Source organism: Vidua chalybeata, chromosome 10 (genome assembly GCF_026979565.1).
Source record: "Vidua chalybeata isolate OUT-0048 chromosome 10, bVidCha1 merged haplotype, whole genome shotgun sequence".
Classification (NCBI taxonomy): Eukaryota; Metazoa; Chordata; class Aves; order Passeriformes; family Viduidae; genus Vidua; species Vidua chalybeata.
Genome location: NC_071539.1, coordinates 24,549,301 through 24,575,802, shown reverse-complemented (window position 1 = coordinate 24,575,802; position 26,502 = coordinate 24,549,301). Strand labels below are relative to the sequence as shown.

At 48.3% G+C, this 26,502-nt stretch overlaps 1 protein-coding gene across 1 annotated transcript; it reads right to left on the bottom strand.

The window, feature by feature from the left end:
* On the bottom strand, positions 1–26,107 carry LOC128792645 (pinopsin-like). The gene is made up of 4 exons (XM_053951183.1): positions 25,789–26,107; positions 23,869–24,197; positions 4,968–5,201; positions 1–1,784 (listed from the first exon to the last, which is right to left on the bottom strand). The coding sequence occupies exons 1-4, from the start codon at positions 26,105–26,107 to the stop codon at positions 1,602–1,604; spliced, it is 1,065 nt and encodes a 354-aa protein (XP_053807158.1). The 3' UTR covers positions 1–1,601.
* Between the last annotated feature and the right edge of the window lie 395 nt (positions 26,108–26,502).

Genomic DNA, 26,502 nt, shown 5'->3' with positions numbered 1-26,502 from the left:
GGTTACAGGGTTAATGGAGCTGAAACCAACAATTTATGTTGAAAACACACATTTGTATCACAAACCATGAACTATTTAAAGCCTCCAAGACACCTACCAATGCCAGATTTGTATGCTCTAAGAACAAATCCTTGCATGTACAAAAACCACCAGTCACAGAGCTGCAATACTATTATTAATGCAGGAATTCATACTGGAATTTAACAATCCACCTAGAGACAATATCGAGGGAAAAGAAGAAGTGAAAATTTCCTGGCATGCTTTCTAATCTGAAAATAACAAGCTACTCTTTAAAAATATGTGCTTGGGAATAAATAATTTATTGGTATTGCTTAGCAGTAAGTACATCTATTGCTTTGATTTCATCCAGTAATATAACCTCAGTAAAAACCTCAATCCATGGCTTCTGCCTCTGTATTTTAAAACATTTGGTGTTATTTAGGTTATTAGTACAATTGTGGTTTAGGGATAATGAAAGAAATAGGTTGTGAAATAATGTTGTGACTACAAGGAAGCTTTTGTTAATATTGCAAAGAAAAAATAAACCCACATCCCTGGAAGAAAAAGACAGCTTTGATCATCTGAAAAATCAAAAATATCCTTTTGGAACAGGTACCTGGTAATGATATGCACGGAGTGTTCACTCACCCAGACCCCTGTGTTGGCTAATTATGGTAATTACAGCACTGTGGTACAAGTTTTTGACAGCTGTGTTGGCAGGGCTGTGGGTTTGCCTCTGTGTGAAACTCCTCTGAAAGAAGGCATTCCCATGGCATTTGGAATTTGAAAAGTAATTCTCCACAGAATTGTGCTATTTCATGTTTTCCTTCCAATTTAGGATGAAAATCTTGTCAAAATACTGAGATTGTCCTCAGAATTGACGAGGGAGAAGGTTGTCCCCTCTTTGTTTGTTTGTTTGTTTATAATTCTTCCTCCAGCTGCACTTCTGAAGCTTTCCAATGCTTTTGTGTTTGTAGGAGGCACCACCTGTCCCTTCCCTCCCAAAGATCCCCAGGAGGAAGGTCCTGTGGAGGCTCCCCCAGCCTCCCTGCTGGGCTCACGGGACGGTTCTGCTGAAACCAACCTGTCCCCACTGCTGCCAGGGCTGCTGTGCTCTGCTCACAGCCTCCCCTGCCTGCCTGGCCCTGCTGGCCCCACGGATGCCCTCAGTCCCACCCTTCACAAAGGGCTGGAGTCGCCCTGCTTTCTTCCTAATGCGCACAAACTGGCATTTTCCAGCGATTTCAGAGGCAGGGGCTTTACCCAGCTGAGTGCTGTGCATTCAGAGCTGCTTCTTCACTGAGTGCTGGGAGGAAGTTATCTTTTGGTGCAGTAACTCCGTAAGCTGATAATTAAAAGGAAAAGTCCCCAAAAGACTTATTTTCCTAAGCTTCAGCGGCAATTTCTAAAGTTTGAAACATAACCAATACATGCACTTTAAATTTTAGGAGAGGTCTGTAACTGCAGAGTTCATCAGGATCTATTCAGGTTTGTATTGAAAAGTAACGTGAGACTTTTTGGAGGAGCAGAATCCAAAGCAGGGGAGAGAGGCCATCTGCAGGCTGACCACTCCCTGCTGGAGAGCCCTTCACCTCCTCTCCTCACATGCAGGTTGCTTCTTGGAGCCCTCCTACAGCACCACGCTCTGGATCTCTCTTTTGGGCTTGGTTGGGCTTTGGCAGAAGCTCTTCAGAACCTGGGTTTTGTTGTTGCTTTTTTAGCCTGGGCAAGGAACTCTGGGGGAATTTGTTGCACCTCAGGAGCGCCACAAAGCACCTGTAAAACTGTCACACAAAGAGAACAGTGAGTTAGCAGGACTTTAATTCAGCTCAGGTTTTATAAGACAGGCTTTATCTCATGATTTGGTATTAATTAAGTTCCTGGGATAGCTCTGGAACAACATGGGTGTGATAATATTTTGTATTTGAGGTTGAAATGTTTTGAAGAATAAAATATGTCACTGTGCCAAGAGATCTTGACCTCAGCAGAGTAGCACAGAGGGGAGAGAGCCATGAGCAAAATTCTGGGACAGGTTACAGGCCTCTAACAGCTGCCCTGTGGTTTTTTTTTTTTTTTTTTTTTTTTGATTACAGATATTACTGATTTCGTGGCAATGCAGAGAATAGAAGGGACTAAATGTTCTCCAGCCTGTAGGACCTGTCACTGAGCTGAGCTGATGCAGACACTGCTGTGGCACGGGGATTTTGGGGAGCTGCCAGTCACTGCTGCCGGCCTGCACTCAGGTTATGGACACATCCCACTGCTCAGAGCATGGAATGGATTGAGCCAACTGAATTACCAATGAAAATGATGCTGGCTGCTTTCATTTGGGTTTGACCAGGGAAAAGATGAAAGCTTGGTTTAAGCTCTCAGAGGGGTTGGTTCTATATCCGTAACTGGAGGGATTTTTTCAGTTGCATGGCAAAACATTCTGTGTATCTGAGAGCAGAGGGGAAGGGCTAAGCATGAAGGTAAGCTGTAGCTGAAAAAATAGGTATTGTAGGTGGTGTGGATGGTGTGCATGGCCTCCCTAAAGCTGCAGGGTCAAAGGCTGATAACTGATCTCTACACTCAAGAGTCCAAAACAACATTACTGGTAATTCTTTGTACAACACAGCTGCTAGCAAAGAGCTCTGACAACTCGTGTTATCAACAGCCAAGCGAAAAATCATGCTGGTTTTTCATCAGCAGCATTGCTTGCTGGGGAATATGGCTTTTTTTTTAAGTTTTACACAATTTTTGCATCAGCTGAGGTTCCTTTTTTTCAATGAGAAACTGCTTTTTCGCAGGATTAAAATCTTTGTAATAATCATAAATTTTTCATCAGCCTCTCACCACTGAGCATTGAAATAGTAAGCAGCTTCAAAACTCATGGGGAGTACTGTCTATTTTCTGGATTTTGCTTTGCCCCCTCTCCTCATGCTCAAGGTCACATGGCTCTTCCCAGGTGCCTTTCTGCAGCTGTTCAATCCCCAGTGAATTTCTGTTACACTGGGAGTCTCCTCAATCTGTTCAACCTTCACCTGGTCCTTGCCTGGATGCATTTCCTGCCTGTGAATGTTATTTTATCTGGCCTGTTCTCAGATTTTATCCAGCCTGATTAGAGATTTCTGAGCATTTACCAGAGTGGGGGGGCAGCCTGGACATAGAATGGTGTTAGAAATAGCACAAAATTGGAGGGCAGTGTCAGCTGTGTGAGCTGTCAGGGCTTCTCCTACAGATTTCCACAGCCTCAGGAATGCTGTTGGTGTTGAATGTGGTTTTCTGGGTGACCAACACCTCCTGCTTTCCCATGCCTGACACTTCTGGGTGGCTGCAGCTGTGGCTGCAGCATCTTCTGGTCTGAGGTTCTCTCCTGAGTGCAGAGAAACCCAGACTAGTGACTTCTTATTCTGCACTGAGTATAGAAACCTGAGCACTGATTACTGCTAAAATACTAACTGAGCAATGGAAACCAAGTGGAATTTAAGAAAAATCCCAAACCAAAAACACCACAAAAAAACCCTCCACAAACAAAATGAAGCGTGTATGGAGCACTAGTAGTAAAAGTTTATGGTGAACTTCAGGAATCTGACATGGATAAACCCAGTTTAATTTGTGTCTAGCTGCTGTTTGTGTCAGCAAGCTATTTAGTAAAAAGATTAGTTTAGAATTGTCTGTAGAAGACCCCTCTGCACAGTCTGTGTTGTTTTGGAGTGCTCTTTCCAGCCATGCACACGTTCAGATCAGCCTGGGATTTTTGAACTGCCTCTCTGGATGTAGCCAGGGCTGGATGTGTTTGGAGTGAGTCAGAGTTACCCTTTGTGTGCCTGGGGCTTTTCCCTGGTGGGGGATGGCAACAGCTCCCCAGCCTTGCAGGAGGTTTCATCAGAGAGCTTATTCAAAGGCTAAATAAGAGAGGAGAAGGGAAAGAAGGGCTCCTATCCCAGGGAGGATGTCAGGGAATTCTGCAGAGAAGGGACTGCACCCCCCTGAGCTGTATGTGGCAGTGAGTGGAGCTGATGGATGCTGAGGAGATGATGGATGGTGTCATGGAAACTTTCACTCCCTGGCAATTTCTCATGTCCCAGTAAAAACACCCACAGCTAATTTAAGCCAGACTTAAATCAATCTTTTACCATCATCATTTGTTTCCATGAGAGAGTGAGCAATTTACTATCTGTGCTTCCTAACAGCTTCCAAAAATCAAGTGGAGGATTTGCTGGACTCAGAAGCAAATGATCCACCTGCTCTAATCCCAGCAATGCAAAGATCAGTGAAATGTGCATGAGCACACGGACTGCTGGAGCTGGACCTGGCTGAGGGATTGGAGGAGCTCTGATGCTCTCTGTTTTCCTCTGTAGATCTCTGCTCATCCTCACTTTTATTGTCAGTCCTGTGCCAGGGGCTACCCCAGCTCCTGCCTGCTGTGTGCTTCCCCTGCTCCAGCTCCTCTGGCACTGCTTTCTGGCAGTTCCTCACTGCTCACGGCTCCCACCAGCTCTCAGGAGGGGAGAGCAGGACCAAAGAGTGACTGAAGGATTTGAGGGGGGTTAAAAGAGTAAATCAAGAGTAAATCAGAGAGCTGGTGTTGTGAGGAGGAGGAGTTGCTGTGGGCAATGTCTGTGCTGGGGCTCGGCGTGGGGCAGCAAGAGCTCACATCCTCACAACACTTCACGGATCTGAGTCACCTCAGACAATTTCTGGTGCTTTCACTCTTGCCAGAACATGGACTTCTTCTCTTTTTGTCAAATGGTGCAATGGAAAGGAAGGACCTATCATTTGCTATTTGCACATCTGGGGAGCTGCTTGTGCAACTGCCAAAAGGGCAGATTTGTTAAATAAATGTGCTCCTCTGAACCGTTTTTCAGAGCTTCCCTCTCATAGATTTGGGCAATGTCACTGATGCTCTCTTTATCTCTGCTGGCTATTCTTTCACTCCTTGCATACATGGAATCCAGATGGAGGAAGGAGAGCATTTCACTGACCTGTTTGTTCAGAAACACGTAGATGATGGGGTTGTAGACAGTGCTGCTCTTGGCGAGGATGGCTGGGATGATGCTGGCTGCAGGGGTGATGAGGCCAGGCTGCCCAAAGGTGGCCAGGAGTGCCACAGCTGCATAGGGCAGCCAGCAGAGGAGGAAGCACACCACCATCACCACCACCATGAGCAGGATGCGCCGCTCCCGGCTCCGGCCCAGCCCCCTGTGCATGCTGCTCACCTGGGGGGACAGAGGCACAGGGAGGCATCAGCACTGCTGCCACTGGGGACAGGGAGGGTGCCTGGTGTGTTGCTGTGGTTATTTCATGAAAAGGACAGCACTGCTGGGGTACAATCCTTGAGCTTTATTTGCAGCATCAGCCTCATGACAGGGTTGAGGCAATGGGAAGATGGCAAAGCTCAGGTACAGCCAGCAGCAGCCCAAGTTTTCTTTGTTACAAAGCATCTTAAAAACTTTTTAGCCAATAGCACATTGCTAAAGCTTACAGGCAGTTGTTTTAGCCAATTACTAAAAGCACACATACACCTGCTTCATAGAATGCTGGCTTGATTGCTTTCTATTAACAATACACAATACTTCATTATTAAGCTTAAAACCCTCTGCTATCTTGCTAAGCACATTTTTCTGCAGTCTTAAGGTCTATCTTAGCTAAGCCTAGGACTCAAGCTCTTGTTTCATGTCCTTGCTTGCTACACTATTGTAACTTTTATACTTTCAGACTTTGCAGCTGATTCTAAGTTTCTCTGCTCTTTATGTTTCTAGAGTTTGCTTCCCCAGCTTTCTAAAATCTTCTTACCTTGACTGTTTCCTATACCTGGGAGCTCCTGGGGTGGCTGCACTAAGGGCAGGGCTGGCAGTGTCACCTGAACCATTCTGGCTGGAGAGGAATTGGGCAGGGCTGCTGTGCTGTGTACTGAGTGTGTCCCTGACAGCTGGGCCAGTGGTGCCTTTTGGGGCTACCTAAAAACAGAATTAAGGGAATCAAAAGCAGTTCTATATATTGAAGGGCCTTCAGGGCAGACAAAGGCCCCCAGGGGCTACACCCAAAAATGGACCACGGCTCACAGGTTTTCTCACTTTTATAAGTTTGGGCCATTTGCATATTGGGGGTTAATCTTCCAATTCCAGCTTCAGGTAATGAAGTCATTTACCCCAAGTTTGCTCCCCCCAACTCACTTTTGTTTCCATTTCTTGGAGCCTGAGGCAGTGAGGTGTCCTTGACTGCCAGGCCTGGAGAGGAATTGCTGTGTCTGACCAAAATGAGAAAGCAGCAGCTCACACTGTGTAGAGTTTCAAGACTAAAGAATTACAGGATTACAAAAATATGAAAAATATACAAGCTAAAATCCTAAGGCATCAGCAGCACCACCAAAAGTGCTCTGCATCTACAACAGCCTCCTCCAGCTTACTGCAAAGCCCAGTTTTTAATGGGAGTATCCTGGGCAGGAGGCAGGGAAGGGGAATGTGCCCTGGTGTGACCAGAGGGCAGCAGCTCCCAGAGCTCCCAGAGCCACTGCCCCAGCCCTGCCAGCAGAGATCCCCCAGCCAGGATGAAATGTGCCTGTACCCACAGGCACGGGGGCAGTGGATGATGGGGCTGAGAGAACTTCCTTCCCTGAATCCATGGCCAAAGGCAGCACTTGAATTAACGTGATTTACAACAGCCTCCTCCTCTGGACTCTGGGCTCACACATTCTTGAAAATAAATCACGCTGCATATAAACACTGCCGCCTGTGCCTCAGCCTGGTTTGCTAGTTCTCAGTGTGTTTTGAAAACCAGACCTTTCAGTGACTGCTCTGTAATGCCTGTGCTGAGAAGTGCTGCAGTAAGCACGAGGAACTAATTCTTACAAGCAGTTTTATGGGGAATCCGTGGGGATGTATTTGAGTGTTGGAAGTCACCTTGAGACTAATTTAAAAACCTAACCAAAACTGTTCAAAAAATAGAACATATCTGTAATTGCCTGCTGAGGGAACTCAAATACCAAGTACTTTATAAATATCTTGTTAATGTGCAAATGAAATCTTTTATGACACTTGTCTGTGATTTAAAAGGAAAAATTGGTATTTGCCACTAGGCAAATAAAGTTGTTAATCAAAATATTTCCATTAGTGAGAAGTGAATATTTCACTCAGAGCCACCCACAGGCATCAGTAGCTCAGATTTATTCACAGTCATCTCAGACAGAAAGTTCACATTTATCTTCTTCCATTGCATCTTGTGGAGCTGATAAGAATTTTGTACAGCATGTTCTCTGGGTGTGGATTTTTTGAGAGTCTGCCATGCCTTGGTATAAAACTTCACTCAGGCTTTGTGATGAAGTCCAAACAGCTGCACTGGGGTGGAAGCAAGGCTGGAGACAAGAGAGGGGCTGAATTTTGCATCATGGGTGTTGTAAATGTTGGTGAACCTGGTGGGAAGAAATGCTGATGTCTGACTCCAGTTCAGAATGCTGAATGATTTCTTTATTATAACTATGGAGATACTAAAACTACATAACTGTAACTAAAACTATATAACTATTAGGAGATACTAAAACTACAAACCTACTTGTTCTAACTACCATATCTCACTAACCCACAACTCGTGCCCCTCTCTGACAGTCCAGCCACAGGTGGATTGGATTGGCCACCAGCCCCAAACAATCCTCACCAGAATCCAACCAAGCAATCACCCCAGGTAAACAATTCTCCAAACACATTCCACATGAGAAAAACAAGGAGCAGAAATAGAAATTGTTTTCTAGTTCTCTCCTCTGTGCTCCTCTATGAAAAAATCCTGAGAGAGAGAAGAATATGCCTGCCACACATGTGCACTTGGTTTTTGAGGCTCCTGACAAGAGGCACTGAAAGGCATCAGCACCAGCTGCCAGGGCTCTGTATCCCCACACAAATCCCAGTTCCTTTGTGCCTTCCTGAGGTCCTCCTCTCCACCCCCCATGCCAGAAAACACTTGGGGAGGTGGTGGGTGATGCTTGCATGTGGAGCACCTCAAGGATAACCAAAAGCTCCCTTTGGTTCTATTGATTTCCATCAATTCCAGAAAAGGAAACCCAACAACCTCTTCTTTCAGATAAGGTCAGAGAGGACAAATGTTTTACTGATGTCTTCTAGCTAGAAGTCAGGCTGGTGTGAGGCTGGGCATGGGAGGAGGGCCCTGAGCAGGGCTGGGGTCCCAGGGAGCTGTGCAATGCTTGCCTCCACATCTGCACACCCTGCTGCACTGGGAGGAGCAGCTGCTTTCGGCCACTGCTTCAACTCAGAGCCACTGGGGGACTTGTGCTGCTTCATGTTCCACCTGGGCAGTGCTCCCTGCTTAGGTAAACCCCACCAGGTAATACTCTCTTGACTTTTGAAGTGTGTTGTCCTTTCCTAAAAAAAAAGAGAAAAGCTTGCCGTTTTCAGACTGCTGGTGCCAGGGAATGGCTTCCTGCCAGCAGCAGGAAATTATTATTTTCATCCTACGAGGCCAGAAGTTTTGAATATCCTCCCACTTCTGTAACTCTCCTTGAAGCGTTTTTTGCTTTTAACTACAAGGCTCCCCTGGTCAGTCAAGGAAACCTGAGATATTCATATTTGGCACACATGCAGAAAACCTCTGCAAAACTAAATCACACCCATCAGCCTTGAAATGTTGCTGCACCCCATCAGCAGACGGTGACTTGACTACACCATTTAACTGTGGGCTGTGCCTGGCATCAGATCACCCTCTGGAGGCAGGCACAGCAAAGAGCTGTGTAAAAATGATGTTGGTGAATGGTGTTGTGGGCTTTAGTTTAATTTTGTCTTTATTGTTATCACTGCATTAATTAAAGGGATGGGACTATTTTGGGGCTAAGAACGATTTGTTGCTCAGATAAACATCAGTCTTGGAGGCTGTGAGATTTTAGGGGAGCAAGCATTCAGCCATAGCTCAAAGTAGTCACAAGTTCTTTGTTACAAGGGAATATAGAACTTTTTGATCCAATGGACCACAAGGTTGTTGTGGTTTGACATGGAAGTGAATTTTTTCCAGGAAGTTGGGTCAAACCAATCAGTGGTCAGGTTTGGATATTGGCACCTGGAGTGACCACTGAAAGTATGGACACGCCTCTGAGAACACAGGGGGTTAAAAGCAAGAACTCCCAGGGGAGCTGTCTCTTTGGTTCTATTCCTTAGAGAGTGCAGACTCTCCCCTGCCCAGCCTCAGGCTGGGTGGGGGAGGGGAAGCCACGCGGCCTTGTCCAGGTAGGCCGAGGGGGCTGAGGGTCTGGAACCCAGCCAGCTCCTGTGGACGGAAGGGTGGAGAGAAGCGGAGATGCCTTTGTCCCCCCCCCCCCCCCCCCCGCCGGAGAGAAAGTGACAGAGAGCCTGGCGGCACCTGGAAATTTGCCAGCAGAGGAGAAGGAGAAAGTGGGGGGGGGATGGTGTCCAGCGTGGGAGACAGAACGCTGGACCGAGATATCAGCCGTCCAGGGAGTCTGAACTTTTAACCCTTTCCAGGAAATGAGGGCTTTGTAAAATATTACTCCTCCTTGATTTGTAGTGGAAGAGAGACAGTCTGGGACCTGACATGTTAGAAGAAGAAATATTTAGGTGGGAGGAGATGATGAAGTAGCTTATGGCTGGACTTTTCTTGTTAGCCATGGACTGAACCAAAATCTCCTGCAATAGAGACTGCATTTTAGGGGGATGCAGTGGTGACCCAAGGAGACCTGCTTCAGCTTCTAACAGCACAGGAATGGCAAGAACAGAAGAAAGCTGAGGAGGGAATGGTGATGCCCTCTGTCTTCAGGAAGAAGATGATCTCTGTTCTTGGACCCTTGGCCCCAGGGGAAAATGGGGGGGACTGTAGTCCCAAGATGAGAAGCTGAAATGTTGTCTCTTTTGGTCCATGGCAAAACATCCTTAAAGGAGCCCTATGGGCAGTCTGTCCATGCACGGTGGTGAGAGCACTGTGGCATGGAAAGGAGAGTGTCACACTGGCAGATTTTCTCCGGGCAGTTGCCATGTGTGACAGGGAAACACAGGGTGTGGCAACTGTGTTTCCTGGGGGGTCTGTGGTGCAAGAGAGACTTCTCTCTCCCTTGATAGCTTGAGTATTGATTATCTGAAGGGTGGTAATTTGATCAGGAATCCCGGGTGATGTTTCATGGTGGGTGTTTTAGGAATTGGGAGGAGGAGGGGTGTTTTAAAAGGTCTTCATCCTGGATTTAGTTTATGTGTTTTCTGTATTAGTAGTAGTTTAATAAAGTTTTTTTTTCCCTTTGTTATTAAGCTTGGGCCTGCTCTGCTCTGTTCCTGATAACATCTTACAGCATTTATTTGGGAAGATGCATTTTCATGGGGGCGCTGGCATTGCGCCAGTGTCAAACCATGACAAGGTTTATTTTGCTTTTATAACCTATCACCTTTACTTAATTTTGCTGCGCTGCAGGTGCTTTTACCCAACGGGCTTCTATCTCACATATACACAAATGTTTCTGTTATAACCTCTAAACTCTCAGCTACTCTATCCAATTACACCCCTAAACTATAAAGCCTTCACCATCTTATCAGTGCAGTTTCTCACTTTCTTAAGGCATATTCTTACTTACCACTATAGAAACATAAGTTTATGGTTTTTCTGTTTAATATCTGTGTACTTTACTTTTACATCAATCCAAGCTTCTCCCAGGGCTGCAAAGCAAACCCTCTGGTGTCTGTGGATGTTTATGTGTTTCCAATTCCCACAGTCTTGATAACTCCCAGGAAAGCTAAGAGCACAAGTGTGGCCCATGCTTGCCTTTGTTGCTGGCCCATGGAGGTTGGAAAGTCAGTCCAGGCTGCTCCTGGCTCAGGGTGAGCAGCAGCAGGAGTTTGGCACAGGGGTACCCTGGCCGTGCACTGACCTGCTGTGCACTGTCCTCTCTTTCTGGCTTGGTCAAAAGTCTAAACTCCAATCTGCTGTGCAAGAAATTTGGTTTTAAAATCTCACTGTTTCTGTAGGCTTTGGTATAGAAAACAGCCATGAAAAATGTGCTTTTATAGCCCTCATATTTTCTTCACTGGAAATTGAGTCTCTGTTTCTTCCAAAATGATCTTTTCAGTTTCCTAAAATTTGTTTTGCCTCTGTCACACCTTCTATATGCTGAATGTGTGTGCCAGTGTACTGAGTTATCAGGACTGGGGAGCTGGAAGCCCTGGCCCCATGTTGCTCTTACAATGTTCTTTTCTCTTGCTTCCCATGGCTGTTGATTTTTTACTGGCTAAGTTTCTTTGTGTTTTCTCCTGCAGAGAAGCACCTCAAGGTGGTAATTCAGCCTGCAGAAGTGATTAATTTGCCTTTTAAAAAATCTCACTGACCATAACTAGGATTGTACCCAGTCATCCTCCCAGTGCAGGAGCAGAAATGCTCACAAATAGTGTTTGTGTGGTGTGGCATGGGGTGTCACAGACAGAAGGCTGTGGGCGAGTGACTAATGCAACAAACAATAAGGACAGGTTTAAACAGAGGTCACTGTGGACACAGCAAATCCCTGGTTGGTGTTGCTGACACTGTGCAGAAAGAACAGAGTCATCACTTCACCAGGAAAGCAAAATCTGTGTTTTCAGCACTGGGTATGGAAATTGCTCAGCCACATCCAGGCCTGCACAGCACAGCTCTCCCCCTGTGAAGAACTCCTGGCTCTCCAGGGTTATCTGAGAATCTCAGCTGAGTGCCTGACTGTGTTTTCTCTTGCCTTTTTGTGAAACCACCACACTCTTTAGAGCTTGGAGAATTGACAGCAACACTCATGGGACTAAGAAGATGGTCCTTGAGAAATGTCAGAATAAGGGAGATAAAGGGGAAAAAACCTCAATCAAAGTGGGCATGTGCTGTCCTGAAGATGCCAGCTGAGCCCTGTGGGCAAAGCAGAGACAGAAGGGGCAGCACAGGCACCCCTGGGCTGTGGCAGCAGCTGAGCACCTTCAGGCATCACTGCCTGCTTGTCAGAAGGAGCCCACGAGCTGTGAAATCAAATACACTCTGCCCTGGAGAATTCCTGGCTGGGGTTGCTTGAACATGTACTGAGGAACCAGACTGTAACCCAGTGGAGATGGAATTAAACTGCACAGCCTGGGCATTGAAGGTCAGTCTGATTTCTTCTGAAGAGGATGTGAGAATTCCTGGTGGTCTCTGCCCATCAGCACTTGCCCTGTTTCTCAGAATTGATAAATGTAGGTAGCTAAATTGGATGCTTCAGGGGAAACCCTCCACCCTTTGGGGTTAGGATGACATGATCTTTAAGGTCCCTTCAAACCCAACACAACCCATTCAATGATTCTATGATTGTGGAGAATTTCCTTGAAGTTCTGAAGCAGTGGACATCCATTCAGTGCTGTTTTAACAATATCTCATGATCTATCCTAATGCTAATTAAAAAAAGCTTTGCTTGGAGAAGAAATAAATGGCTGACACTCCCATGCAGAAATGTTGCAAGAACAAGTTAGATTTTATTTTTAAGGAAGTTTTTTCTATCCCTGCTAACATTCAAACCTTTGAATTATGCTTAAAAGCCTCTAAGTACAATCATAAAAGCCAGAAACCCGTTACCTGCCCTCCCAGTGAAGCACTGGCTTTCTCAAAGTCCCATCCATTCAGTGCCTTGCCATGAAAATGAGAAGTGTGCCAGCTCTGTTCCATGTCTGTTTTAATGCTTGTCTGTGAGAGGAGAGCTCTGCTCCTGACAGACCTGGGGCTTTCACCCCACAAAACAGTGATGGAACAGCCTTGAGCCCAGCAGAGCAGTCAAGGACAGCACAGGGACAGATGGGGAAGAGCAAAGCTGGAGAGTCAAAATGATGAGGCAAAAAGCAGCTGCTGGTTTGTCACTGGGGAACTTCTGCCTCCCAGATCCCCAGAGTGCTGATTACCTGCACTAGCTCTGGTAAATTGACAAATTAATGCTTTTTCTCTTCAAGCCAGGTCTTATAAGCTCTCAGAGATAAGCATTATAACCTTGATAGCTCAGCTGCCTCAGGTGGCATAAAAGAAGTAGGATGGCTCTTGTGATAGTGTTGGAAACAAAAAGTTTTTAATAAAAGGCAAAATAAAAAAGCTCTTTACAGAGAAAAACCAAGCCAGAGCAAGAGGTTCTTGCTCCTGCTAAAACACTTCACAAAAGCGATTTACTTCTTTTGTTCTCTTCTTTTCTAGGGAATTGCTTAGGCAGGACTTTTTGGCTCCTGTCCAATTAGCTATCCTTAAGTTTGAAGTCCCTAAAGTCCTATAAAGTGTCTTTTAACCAAATTGAAGAGAGAAACTTCTAAGCTTTTTTCCTTTTTACAGAGACAAAGGGTAACTTGTTTACTCCGTCAACAGGGGGCACATTCCTATAACATATCATGAAGCTAAGCTTCATCATTGATGACAAAACCCTGAATTCCTTTGTCTGAGCGACAGACAAACCTTTTGCAGTGCCCTTTGTGCAACACCAGCTGAGCCCTGTCCCTGCTGGTTGGGGCCCAGGCCTTTCCACTATGAAAGAGGACAGTTAGAAACCCCTCTGATTTAATTATATGTATATATCTATATATATATATATAGATATAAAATATGTATATATTTCTGCATGCTTTGGAGAAATGGGGGAATGTGAGGTGGGGATGTGTTTTGTAAAAGATGTGAAATGGAAAAGGTTTATCCGTCCTCTGAAAGTCACAGAAAATGCAGCAACTTTTTCTGCAGGGGCAGCAGAGCTTCCTGCTCTGCCTTGGCCAAGGCTGGGGGGCTCTGCCAGCCCCAGCTGCACGCCCAGCAAAGCTGAGCTGGCAGGGGAGAGTGGAGATGGAAACTGATTTAAAACAGTGGGAATTAGTGTCAAAGGCAACCCCCCACAATTATTGCCAGGGCTAGGACTCCTTGCTCAGAATGAGAAGCAAGCCTGTGTGCAGGCTTTGGAGAGCCTTGCACCTTCCTTCCACAACCACAGCATTCTTGACTCTTGCTTTCTTGCCTGGGACTAAGTGTAGTGTTATGGATAATGGAACACCTTATGCACAGGAAGGAATAAAACATCTGTAAGAAATTGCTTTTGCCTTCAACTGCTGAATATTTTCAACCAGAATTCCATCCTTCTTTTGCAGAAGAGGTGCTGGGCTGGGGGACCCGAGCCTGGAGTTTGGCTGCACTCGGGAGGTGCTCTGCTTTCCCTTTTGCTCTGCTTTCCCTGCTGGAAGTTTCTGGGCTCCCCTGCCCTGCCCTGTGCCCAAGCAGAGATTCAAGAGCAGATGTTTGTGACCTGCACAGCTAAGAGGTGGCCCCTTCTCTTCTGTGGAAAGGCAGAGGAATCCTCAGCCACATCAGGACATTTGTATCACTCAGGCTTGACAACAATCCACATAAATTACTGATTTTTCTAGTCACATATTTCCTTTCCCCCTGCCTTTCTCCTGTGCTGTTTTACCTTTGTCTCCCTCAGTTACTGACAAACAGTTTGGGTTGCCCTGAGCACCTCCTTGCTTTTGGAAGGTTGTGGAGACTTTCACCTCACTTGGCTGTGCTAGGGAAAGGGAACCAGATGACAAATGTAACCATTCATGGTGTACAAAATGTGCTCCAAATCCCACTGATGCTTCTGTCTCAGCTTCAAACCTAAATACAGAGCGTGTTCAAGTGCCTTAATGAGCTGGGTTTGCACCAAACCATCCCAAGTTTGCCTGCTCATACAAAGAGGACACCCACCAGTTTGGTGGGTCCAAACAAAACTTCTGACCCTGGGGCTGTGCTCCTGGTGCTGCCCAGCACTAAGAGCTGGGGGACGATTTGCCTCAAATCATCTTTTCCTTTCCTGTAAATGAAGGCTGTGGAAAATCTCCTGTGGTGAGTGAATTAACAAGATTGGTGCTGTGGAAATTTGGCCAAAAGCACTTAAAGCTGGCTCTAAGCAAAGGAAGGTGGTCTCAGGCTGTCAGGGGATCACACAGCCCAGGCAGGGACCATCCACTACGGAAGGCTCTCTGGCAGCTGCTGTTCCCAGCATTAACACACACTTCTGCCAGAGCTTGTAGGGAGGTGAGAGGAGAAAGACAAGAAATCCTTTTCCATCTGCTGTGCTGATGTCTTTCACCTCTGCAGCAGTAATTTTTCTCATTTCTTAGAGGGCTTGGAAGGTGCTAGAGGAGTCAGTGAGGGCCTTGTGGCGTGCAAGGGAGGAGCTCTCTGGCTCAGATATCCTTTGAAGTGCTCGCAGCATCCTCTCAGACCCACCTCTGTCCACTCAAGGGTGAACCACATGATTTAAGATCAAAATTTAAATCTCAATTCAGCCCCTCACTTCCTGTTACAGATGTAGAGGGCTGTAAGGAGAGGTCTTGTAGTCACTAAAGAGGGTTAATGTTTAATTTCAAATGTCAGAATATTAAAATAATTCATCCTGGTTGTTTTTTTGCAAAGGCTGGAGCACTGAGTGCAGGCACAATGCAGCGCTGCTGGGGGTGGCTGGGTTCTAGGTGTGGCCTCATTCTTCTCAGTCCCTGTGTCTGAGGTTGGAAAATGCAAGGTGTGGCTGGGGGTGTGTGCTCTACTGCCATCTGTCAGAGGTGGGGCACTTCTCTGCTGTTCACTGGGCAGTTTTTTCTTTATCTCTCCCACAGCCAATCCTCCCTCCAGGAGATCTCTGCTGTCCATGGCCAGTGAGTGTCCCTGCATGGCTGAGAAAATTCCATCATCCCATGGGGAGAGGCTCTGCCCAGGGGAGGAGCCAAGCATTCCTACCTGGATACAATCTGACCTGGGAACACCACAGCAGCCTTTGCCCACTGCATTCCCAGAGGAGCAGCTTTCTGCCCCACTGCATTCCCAGAGGAGCAGCTTTCTTCCCCACAGCATTCCCAGAGAAGCAGCTTTCTTCCCCACTGCATTCCCAGAGGAGCAGCTTTCTGCCCCACTGCATTCCCAGAGGAGCAGCTTTCTGCCCCACTGCATTCCCAGAGGAAGCCCAGGCCCATCTCCACCAGCCCTGGAGCTTCAGAGGAAAACTCCAGCCTTGTCCAGGATCCTGCTCCAGCAGAAGCACAGCTGGCACTGCAGGAGGGCTGAGCCACCATGGAATGGCACTGCTGCCACCACCCTGACACACAGGGTGCCAGGGCCTGTTCTCACTCTGGCAGTGTTGTTTTGTATTACTGCTTTTTTATTTTTATATTTTCTTTTAATTTTTTTCTTAATAAAGAACTGTTATTCCTATTCCCATATCTTTGCCTGAGAGCCTCTTAATTTCAAAATTATAATAATTCAGAGGGAGGGGGTTTGCATTTTCCATTTCAGGGGAGGCTCCTGCCTTCCTTAGCAGACACCTGTCTGTTCACACCAAGACACCTTGAGTTCTCTGTAACACAGCCAGGGTACTTCCAGGCTTGGGGGCTCCCTGTGCAGGGATGTCCTTTGGAATTCTGAATCTGCACAGCCCATCTGTCAGTGAGAGTGGTTATTACAACATCTCAGCACCACTAATGTTCACACTGGCTTGGTTCCCCTCCTGCACTTTGCACTGATTCCTTAATCAGTAATGACTGTGGTGAGAGTGTGTTCTTCTCACTGAGAGTGGAGTTCTTCTCAGTTATTGTTATCTGGGACACACAGCAGAGGACCAGGGAGAGCCAGGGGAGAAGTGCAGTGGAGCTCAGCCTGCAGGGCTGCTCCCTGCTGTCCCTGCCAGGCTCTGCTTCCCTCACTGCCTGTGCTTGGACACTTCTGAGGTTTGGAAGCCACTGCAGAAAAATTTGCACTATAGGAGAAAAAAAAAAAAAAAATCACAGCTGCCTTGTTTTCAACTAGAAAAATCCTTAATGTGGACTCACCGTCATGTCGGTGAGTGCTGTTGGACAAACCATGCTCTGGCACACCCAGCACGAGGCTATCTCCCCTCCAGCTCTCTGGACAGGCAGTGCCCCTCTTTAAGCAAATCCTCCAGGGAATCTCAGTATCCCAAAGGAGGGGAAGTGTTGCCCGTTGTTCCAGAGCCAGCATCTGGGCTCTGGCCCTCCTTGCACATGTGCTTTGTATCCACGTGATGCCTTAGGATTTTAGCTTGTATATTTTTCATATATCTGTAAACCTGCAGTTCTTTAGTGTATAACTCTGAACTCCACACACAGTGTGAGCTGCTGCTTTCTCATTTTGGTCAGAAACAACAATTCCTCTCCAGGCCTGGCAATCAAGGACACCTCACTGCCTCAGCCCCAGAGATGGAAACAAAAGTGAGTTGGGGGGAGCAAACTTGGGTAAATTTCTTCATTACCTGAAGCTGGAATTGGAAGATGAACCCCCAATATGCAAATGGCCCAAACTTATAAAAGTGTGAAACCCCTTGATCCATCATCCATTTTTGGGTGTAGCCCCTGGGGGGCTTCATCTGCCTGAAATGTACCTGAAGGCCCTTCAACTGCTTTTTATTCCTTTAATTTTGTCTGGCCTCTGTTTTTAGTTAGTCCCCACAAGGCATCACACGTAGGTATCAGATCTTCCACTGCCCAAAGGTGAGTCCTTCCTGCAGCTCTGAGCAGGGGAGGCTGCAGCACACACCAGATAACCACGAGCATCCTGAATGGGCAGAGCTCCTGCTGCTGTCCAAGCAGGGAAATACAGAAACATCCCCAGCTGCATTTTCACTGGCACTGAACTCAAGTGAAGCCAGGAAAGCACATTCCTTGGTTTTCCTGCGTGTGGGTGGATTGACCCAAGGTGATTTCCCTCTTCAGTCACTGACCTGCATGGCCTCTGCAGCTCTTCTGGGCTCAGCTGTCTCAAGACTGATTTTCTCTTCCCTGGTGTCTGAGGTGCTCCAGTGCTTAAGCTGTCATGATTCCTGCCTTTGGGAATGTGTCTGTCTCACATGCCCAGTTCAGCCTCAGTTTATGGTGGCTATTCAGGCTGTCCAGATTAATTCTGGAGGAGCAGTGTAATCACCCCTTCCCCTTCCTGCCAGTGGAAGGGAATTGCTGGAACACAGAGCTGTTCTCCCCCAGTTTCTCCTGCCTGTGCTGGACAAAGATATTTCCTGCATTGGAAACTGCTGCACTTGTTAATTGACATAATGAAATTAACATGGAACACATCAAAGGCCTCCTTGCTGCACTTTTTTTTTTCTTTTCCATAACACATGAGGGACCAAGGGGGCAAAGAGCTGGTGGAAATCATGCCAAGGTGTTGGCTTTTCCTTCCTTGCCTGTGATTACTGCTCAAGGCAGATTTACTCTGATATGACTCAACCCAGGGCAGGAGTCTGTGCAGAAAAGCAGAATATTGAGCCTTGCACTGATCTGCTTGGATGAATAATTTGAAGGCAGGCCCTCAGATTCATTTGTCAAGGAGATAATAGAAAGTAGGTTGTGTGTGAATTAAAGGGAAAAAAGCCCCAGCCACACTGTAATACAGTGACACAAAAGCTGGGATCCATTTGTATTTGCATTGTGACAAGTCACATGAGAGGACTCAGCCAAGCTTGTCAATGACTCCAGCTAATGACCTTCTAACCCCTGTGCTCACAAAATGATTTCTCTGTTTCCAGCAAGCATCTTAAGTTGCACATGCTGACTACAGCTATTCCAAAACCAGGGAGCAGAATGGCTGTCTCCTGCAGGATTCATGAATTTTGCCTGTGTGCTGCTTTCAGTGAGCTGGCTATTTCTAGCTGGAATCTGGCATGCAGATCATGTTTGACCAGGTGATTTGCCCAGACAGGTACTGGGATACACAAGACAGATGATGCACTTTGGAGCTGGTTAGCATAAGAGGTTTGATAACAAGATGTCTTGGCAAGAGCAAACAGAACTTTGAGGATTGAATCAAGATTGTGAGAAGATTCGATCACGTGGGTTTACTGGAAAAAGAAAATTACATCAGACTTCTGCAAGCAAGAGATGTTTAAAATGAATAAGTTTGTTTATGTGATTTTTAACCCAATCATTGTAGTAACACATTACTAGCCTCCCTAAAATACTATATAAGCAATTGTACTTCACAATAAATTTGGATTTTTTGACCATCTCTCTCTCTCTCTTCATTGCCAATAGACAGGTTTTTATTGGGCATCTTTGCACACCACACCCAGGGCTGTGCAAAGTGCTGAAACACAGAAAGGGCCAGGGAGAGCCCTTCATTCCTCAGGACATCCCCAAGCTCAGGGTGAACCCAGTGCTGGCTACCAAGTCCTGCTACTAGAAGAAATTCTAAGCTACTGTTTCTTGGTGGCCCATTGATTGTTTGCATGGCCAAAGCTGTCTTTGATGGTCCACGTGCACTGTTTCTGCTGCCTGGAGGGGTTTTACAGAAGTTACAGACATGACCAAGCTTCTCAAACCAGCCAGGAGGCTTTGGATGAGGATGAATCCAGCCTCCCTGCACTGCCAGCTGCACGTCCCAGAGGGTTTGCCCTGCTGCAAGCAGCACTGGAACAGGTTACCCTGACAGCTTCTGCCCTGCTCTGGCTGCCAGGCCCTCCAGGGGCACAGGGCTCTGCAGAGCAAGAGGCACATTTGCTGTTCTGCTCCTCACAGCTTGCTCAGCCTGGCCTCCCAGGCTTTGCTTCACTTCTGTCATTTCCAAACCTTCATAAATTCTGTCATTCTCCCAAAGCGATCTGAGCTGAGGGATTACAACTTCTCTGTTGTGGCACGGAGCACGGGAGCTGTGAGCTCCTCTGGAGCTGCACACTCAGCTGTAGGAGCAGTAACATGCTCTCCAGGCTCTGCTAACAAAACCAAGGCCGTCCTAAATCATCCCTGCTCTCTGCAGATTGCTCCCTGCACCAAACCCCAGCTGGCAGATTTCTGCCTTTCAAGAATGGGACTGGACATGGGGGGCACAGCCACCTCCTGCCATCCCTGGGGCACTATGGTGAAGCCAAGGAAGCAGAGATGAAGCCTCTCACCCAGCTGCCTGCCAGGGCACACCTGCATCCTGCCCTTGCTTGCCCAGGAAAGCTGCAGCCTTCTTTTTGCTTCCTCTGGGGCCCTGCACAGTCCTTCACAGGAGAGCTGTGAAACTTGTATCAAAGCAGAAAGACTTCTCAGAAATTAGAAAATTAAGACTAAAGCTCAATGGGATTGGAAACCTAGATATCCCTAATTTTCTAATGATTCTTTTCAGATTTATTGTTGGCAGTGTGCTGTAATACATCCCAGCTCCTGTGGAATTCATTTTAAATGGCTTAGAGCAAACCCTTCCCTCTGCCCATTCCCTGACAGCCTCAAACAAGACATGGGAGGAAAAGCAGATCTGCTCTTAGTGGTGAAAATTCTCTTCAAATTTAAGGAAACTGACCTTGAAGCAATACAGTGGGAATGGCAGTGGGAATGGGAGCCTGGACCGATTTCTCAGAGTTTCAGCATCCCTGCAAATCTCCCGTGATGACAATCAGGCCAGAAATCAGAGCATGAAAATACAAATGTCAAGTGAAAGGATACAATTTTTCATGCCTGGCTGAAACCAAACACCCTGATCTCCCAGCACAGTTTTACTCCTGTAAGTGGTGCAGATAATCTCACTTACAGGCAGATATGCATGCAGGAGCTGAAAGCACCATTAAAGGCTTACACAGTGTTGCCTATAATTTAGGATCCACTAAAAGCACAAAAGTCTGTTGTTCAATTCCTTAAATATTAAGCTGGCATGCGAAGCTTATTTTTGTTCATTTTTTTTCTCTCTCTCTTACACACACCAGGGATTTTGCTGCTCCTGCACCTTGCTGCCCCTGGGGGATCCTGGGCAGCAGCACAAGCAGCTGGGAGCAGCCTGGGTCAGGAACAGGCATGGCACTGGGCATGGGAGGCAGCAGAGAGGCTCTGGGCCTTCTGCCTCTGCACCTCCCCTCCCTTCTGGCTTCCCAAACGTGCCCAGGTGCACCCACAGGACCATCCAGTTCTGACTTCCCCTCTTTGTGGAAAATCCCCCTTCCTGAAAGGATAATTTCCATCCAGACAGAACAAATTTCATATTATTTTCCCTTGTTTGGGGGTTTCTGCAGGACCAGGGAGCACAGGAAAGACAGCTCCTGACCTTTAGAGTGGTCACCGATCTGACAGGGAGGGTGACAGCCCCTGCCACCAGCTGTCCCTCTTCCAATGCCACTGTGGTCCCTGGTGGAGCAGTTCCCTTCACAGCAGAGATCCCATTGCTCACTGCAGTCACCAAGGGCTCTGCTGAGCTCTGCTGCTGCCTGAGCTGCTGCTGTCACTCACCCTGGTCCGTGTCCACAGCAGTCCTGAAGACAGACAACTCTCCTGAGCCCAAATGCAACATTTCATGTGATGGCTGCATCAGTGGGAAGAGTATTTAATGTAAAAACCTCCACTCTGCAGTGCTGCTGCACAGGTGCAGCTGCAGCAGAAGTAAAGGCTGGCACTGGAGAGGGCAGAGGCAGCAGAGCTTGTCCCAGCTCTGGGGATCACTCTGACACATCAGACACCACAACCTCGACAGGAAAGCTTGCTCGCTGCTTCTTTCCCTTGGAGGAACTTTGGAGAGGAAGAGCCTCTCTTGCAGGCAGGACCTGCTCCAGCCCCAGCTGCTGTGAATACCTTGAAACAAGCAGCACCTCTAAAACAGTATTTTTAGCCTTAAAAGATGGAAAAACACTGAAGTCCTGTGAAATCCAGCCCTTGCCTGTACTCAGGAGACTGGTCCATGGTGGTGCAGGAGAAGCAGCTGTTCCCAGCACAGGGTGACCAGAGAGGACTGAGCTGGCTTTCGTGGGGAATGAAAGGTTTTTGTAACAAGACAATGGACTGGGGGTCTATGAGGATTATTTTAAACATCTCCACTGATTTAATTTGCTCCTGCTCAAAGTCCCTGAGCAATAATAAGCTTAAATTAAATGTTTACATCTGCAAATGTGTCTCACAGGGTGATCTTTATCTAATTCCCTCTTATCTTTCAGGTGCTTGCTGTAGGAGGTGAGCCCAAGCCAGGTCTCGGAACACTGATGGAGCTGGAGCCCAGCCTGGGGTGGCTCCAGGGTGCAGGGGCCAAGTGTGGAGGTGTTTAGGGAGTAAATGATCCCTTTGTGCTGGGACAGTCCTTGCCTGTCCACAGACTGGTCCCCAAGGGGGGCTGCCATGCTCTCCAGTCTCTCCCAGCATCTCCGTGCCACGAGCAGCCAGAGCTGGTCCATCACTCGTGGCTAAAGGCAGATGTTCTTCACAAAGGAGGAAAAACCTCAGCACTGGCATTTCCAGCTGTCTGACAGTGCTGCCCCGATGGTGTTTGGTATCAAATGTTCCACTGGGGTAGCAATGTTTAAAGCTACTATTCCTTATCTCAGCAAAAAAAAAAGTTTGTGGTCTGTTGGAACCCTGGATGCTGAGAATTTTAGGTTTTCTGTGCTGACAGGCACTGACCCCCAGGAGAACACTGCATTTGACCTGAGGCTGTGGAGAAGCTTCCAAAATGGAATGATAGCACTGGGAATGTGGGTGTGGAGTTTGAATAGAAGTGTGTAATATCACAGGGTGGAAAACTCAGAGTTTAAGGGTTTAGAATACAGTAATATATATAAAGCAAGATGGAGATTTTAGGGTAGAGGCTGCTCCTTCTTCACCTTCTCCTCCATGGGTTTGGGTGTTTTTTGTGATTGGATAAAAAAGTCCCCATTGCAGGCACGGGTGGTTGGTTATTGGGTTAAAAGTAAAAATAATTTAGGTGTCATTTCTTAATTGGGCAGTTTATCCTTAAAAGGCCTTGTAGAGAGAGAGATGCAACTCAATTTTTAGTTTGTTAGAGTGAAGTGCTGTAGAACTCAGGGTTTGTGAGACTGTGACATAGATAAGAACTAATAAACATCCGAGTCCAAACAAGAAATTCCATCTCACACATTTAATCCTGACCCTGGCAGAAAAGAAGCAAAGACTCGATGATGGTCATTTATGCACTGGCTTTGCTTTGTGTCCAGGGTTATCTGCCTCATGTCATGGGTCTGTCTTACAGTTTGTATTTGTCAAGTTACATCTTCCTGCTTTGCCTGATCCCACCAGCAGCTTGGTTTTATGTGACCATTTTCTTAGCAGCATTTTTTTGCAGGGTTCACTTTCCTGCTTTCAGAAGAGAAGCACTGATCTTCAGAAATCACCGCTCCCACCCTCTCCACTGACCATGCTAGACCTGCTGATAATACTCACCTCTCTCCACAGCTTTCCTGCAGATTTAAATCCTAGGACCAATCTCATCAAGGTAGGTAAATCTTTCCTAGTTTTAATTAGGGGTAATTGGAAGTATCTAGAGTGCTCTGACAAACTTCCCTCATTTGTGATGCTGTCATAGGGACCTCTGATGCCTTAGGATTTTAGCTTTTGTATTTTTCAGATCCTGTGCTGCATTAGTGCATAACTCCAAACTCCATACAGAGTGTTAGTAAGTGCTCTTCACACTTTGGTCAGACAAAACAATCCCTCTGGGCCTGAGATACAAGGTCACCCCAGAGCCTCAGGCCCCAAAAAGTACAAACAAAAGTGAATTGGGGGGAGCAAACTGGGGGCAAACGACTTCATTAGCTGAAGCTGTAATTGGAGAATTAACCCCTGACATGTAAATGGACCAAACTCACAATTGTCTGAAAAACTGGTGCCCATTGTCCACCTTGGGCGCAGCCTCTGAGAGGCTTCTGACTGCCCAGGGTGCCTTCAATAAATACCCACTTTATTCTCGGAATCTTGTCTAGCCTCTGCTCTAGGCAGCCCCTCCAAGGCATCACCTCCAGCTGTACACACCTGAGTATGACTTTTAAAGCCCTGGTAGGCTGGAGCCTGTCACCAGGACAGCCACAGGAGAGGCATTTCCAGGGGTGGCAGAACATCTGACAGCAGAGGAGCTCTAAAGGTGGAAAATGGGGATCATCAGCTTCTGCCTGGTTGGGGTCACAGCCAAAAGGCAGCTGAGGAATCACCTTACCTGTCTGACAGCACACAGCAGCTTCCCATAGGAATAGACAATGATGGCAAAAGGGATTACGAGGCAAAAGATGAAAAGACAGATGATGTAGGATGCATTGTTGGCATCCTTGGAATGCCAGTTCACAGAGCAGGTTATCCCTGGTCCTTCTGGCCCATAGCTGCTCCAGCCAAGAAGCAGGGGAACAGTCCAGAGCAGGGAGTATGTCCAGGACAGGATGATGGCTGTCCATGCTTTCCTGTAGTTGGTGGTGTCAGGCTCTGCTGTCCTCGTCATGGTGCAGCAACGCTCGTACGAGAGCACAGCCAGGGAGATGAGTGAGATGATGCCTGTGTCAAACCAGACCCTTATATCAGCAAAAAATGAATAAGTGAAGGCTTTGCTCTGCCTCCCAAAAAAAATATTTCAAGCCATGGGTGAGATTGATGGCACTGGCTTTGGAAACAAGGTGGGCAAGGACTGGGACTGGAGGTGTCCCCCTACAAGCGAGAAGTGCTGAGAGCCTGACCCCAAGAGCTGGGGGTGTTTAAACAGTGTTCAGCCAAAGCCAGTCAGCCATAAATGATGATCAATAATTAAGCACACCTGTCTGAATGGATACGTGTGTGTGAGAGTGACCTGCAGCAAAATCCTGGCTTCTCCATCAGATTTGGTTCTTGCTGCACCTGTAAAATTCGAGATTAATATCTAGATTTGCCCAAAGTGTGGAGCTGATCTGGTGCTCCTCTGCCAGCTCTGAAGTGCAGCCTTCTGAGCCCTTCTTGGGGAAGTGCAGTCCCACAGGGTTTTCATAAGGATTTCTTGCTGTGCATAATGAAGAGCTGTAGATTAAACCCATGTTCTGAAGCCCCCTGTGCCAGGAAGTGTCCCCCTCAGGGGGGCAGGCAGCTTGTGAGCCTTTGAAGAGACAGTGATGGGTCTCCTGCAATTGGGGTACTGCCAGCAGACACCAATGGGACAATAAAACCACCAGCAGCAAATCAAAGGCTTCTTTTGCATGCAGAAATGCTGGAGGGGAGGTAATTTCTGAAGCTGATATTAGAGTTTGCAATTTCCCTCCACATACACCTCCCGGGCTGCATTGTGGGAGCAATGCTGGCAGGTACACGGGGATGTTGCTAGATGCTGACACACTCCTGCTGAACTTTCCTTGCCAAGGCTTTACATGCACAAATTTGGCTTTTTACTTTGTATAACTTCATGAGGGAAAGAGATGGCAGCAAAGAGCTGCTGCAAATATCTCTTTAGAGTGTGCATAAGCAGTGCCAGTGTCTCCTAAGTGGCTGTGTGAAGCCTGGATGCCAGGCTAAGCTGTGTTCCTGGGGAGGTTCAGGTTTGTTCTGACGGGCAGAGTGATGCTCTGCTGGTAAAGCCTCTGCTCCATGTGCATGCCGGCTAGGGGAGAGCCCCACCGATGTGTGCCAGTGTCTGCAGAGGTACAGCAGGCTGGGAGAGACTGTCAGCACTGGGAAGCCTGAAAACAGGAGCTATTGTTATGTATAACATGATATACGTTGTACCTGCCATCCCCACAGCCCCCTGCGCTGCGCGGGGCTCTCCCTCTGTGTGCCCGGCTGGCAGCTGAGGACAGGGCTGTCTAAAGGTGGAGGTGCACAGGGCTGCTCTTTTCTGCCGGCCTGTCCTGCCCAGTGCCATCTGGGGTCAGGGCTGGAAGCCACCAGGTTTCCAAGAAATCCTCTCCCCGGCGCTGCCGGCGCTGTCCCGTCCCCTGTCCGGAGCTGCCAGGGCTGTCCCGTCCCCTCCTCGGAGCTGCCGGCGCTGTCCCGTCCCCTCCTCGCTGCGCTGCCGGCGCTGTCCCGTCCCCCCCCGCTGCGCTGCCGGCGCTGTCCCGTCCCCTCCCGGCGGGCACAGCCGCCGCTCGGCGGGCGCAGCCCCGCAGCCCCCCGCGTTCCCACTCACCGCAGAGGGCGGTGGCGAAGCCGTGCCAGGCGCAGGCGGCCCCCGGAGCGGCGGCGGCCCCCGCGGCCAGCCCGAGCGGGGTGCCCAGGGCGCAGCCCAGCAGGTCGCTGAGCGCGATGTTGAGCAGCAGCAGGTTGATGGGGGAGCGCAGCGCCGGGAAGCGCCAGAAGAGCAGCAGCACCAGCAGGTTGCTGCAGAAGCCCAGGCTGCCCACGGCGCCCAGGCACACGGCGGCCGCCAGCCGCCCCGCGGGGCCCAGGCACCGCTCGGCCTCGTCCCGGCCGTCCCCGCAGGCGGCAGCGGCGCTGGCCGCCGGCATCCCCGCGCTGGCTCCGCGCCCACACCGCGAGCAGAGCGGCGCAGGCTCCGCGCTCCGCCCCGCGCCCGCCGCCGCTCCGCTGCCCCCGCCCGGGCCGGCAGCGCCGCACCTGAGCGCAGGTGAGCGGCGGCGCCGAGCCCGGCACCCCCCGGTGCGTCCCGGAGCCCCCACGGGCCCGGGCCGGGCTGCGGGAGCTCGCTGTGCAGCCAGCGCCGCAGCGGCAAAGCCGAGGGTAGCGCTAAATCCGGGCCAGAGCCCAGCGCGGGCTGTGTGCAGGCACCGCCTGAGCGATGTGCGAGTCTCAGCTCGGCCCGCAGAGCTTTCAGAGAAAAGCTGAGAAGAGCACGGGCTCTTCCTAGAGTGCAGGAAGGGAGAGGCTTGAGCTGCCAACCAGC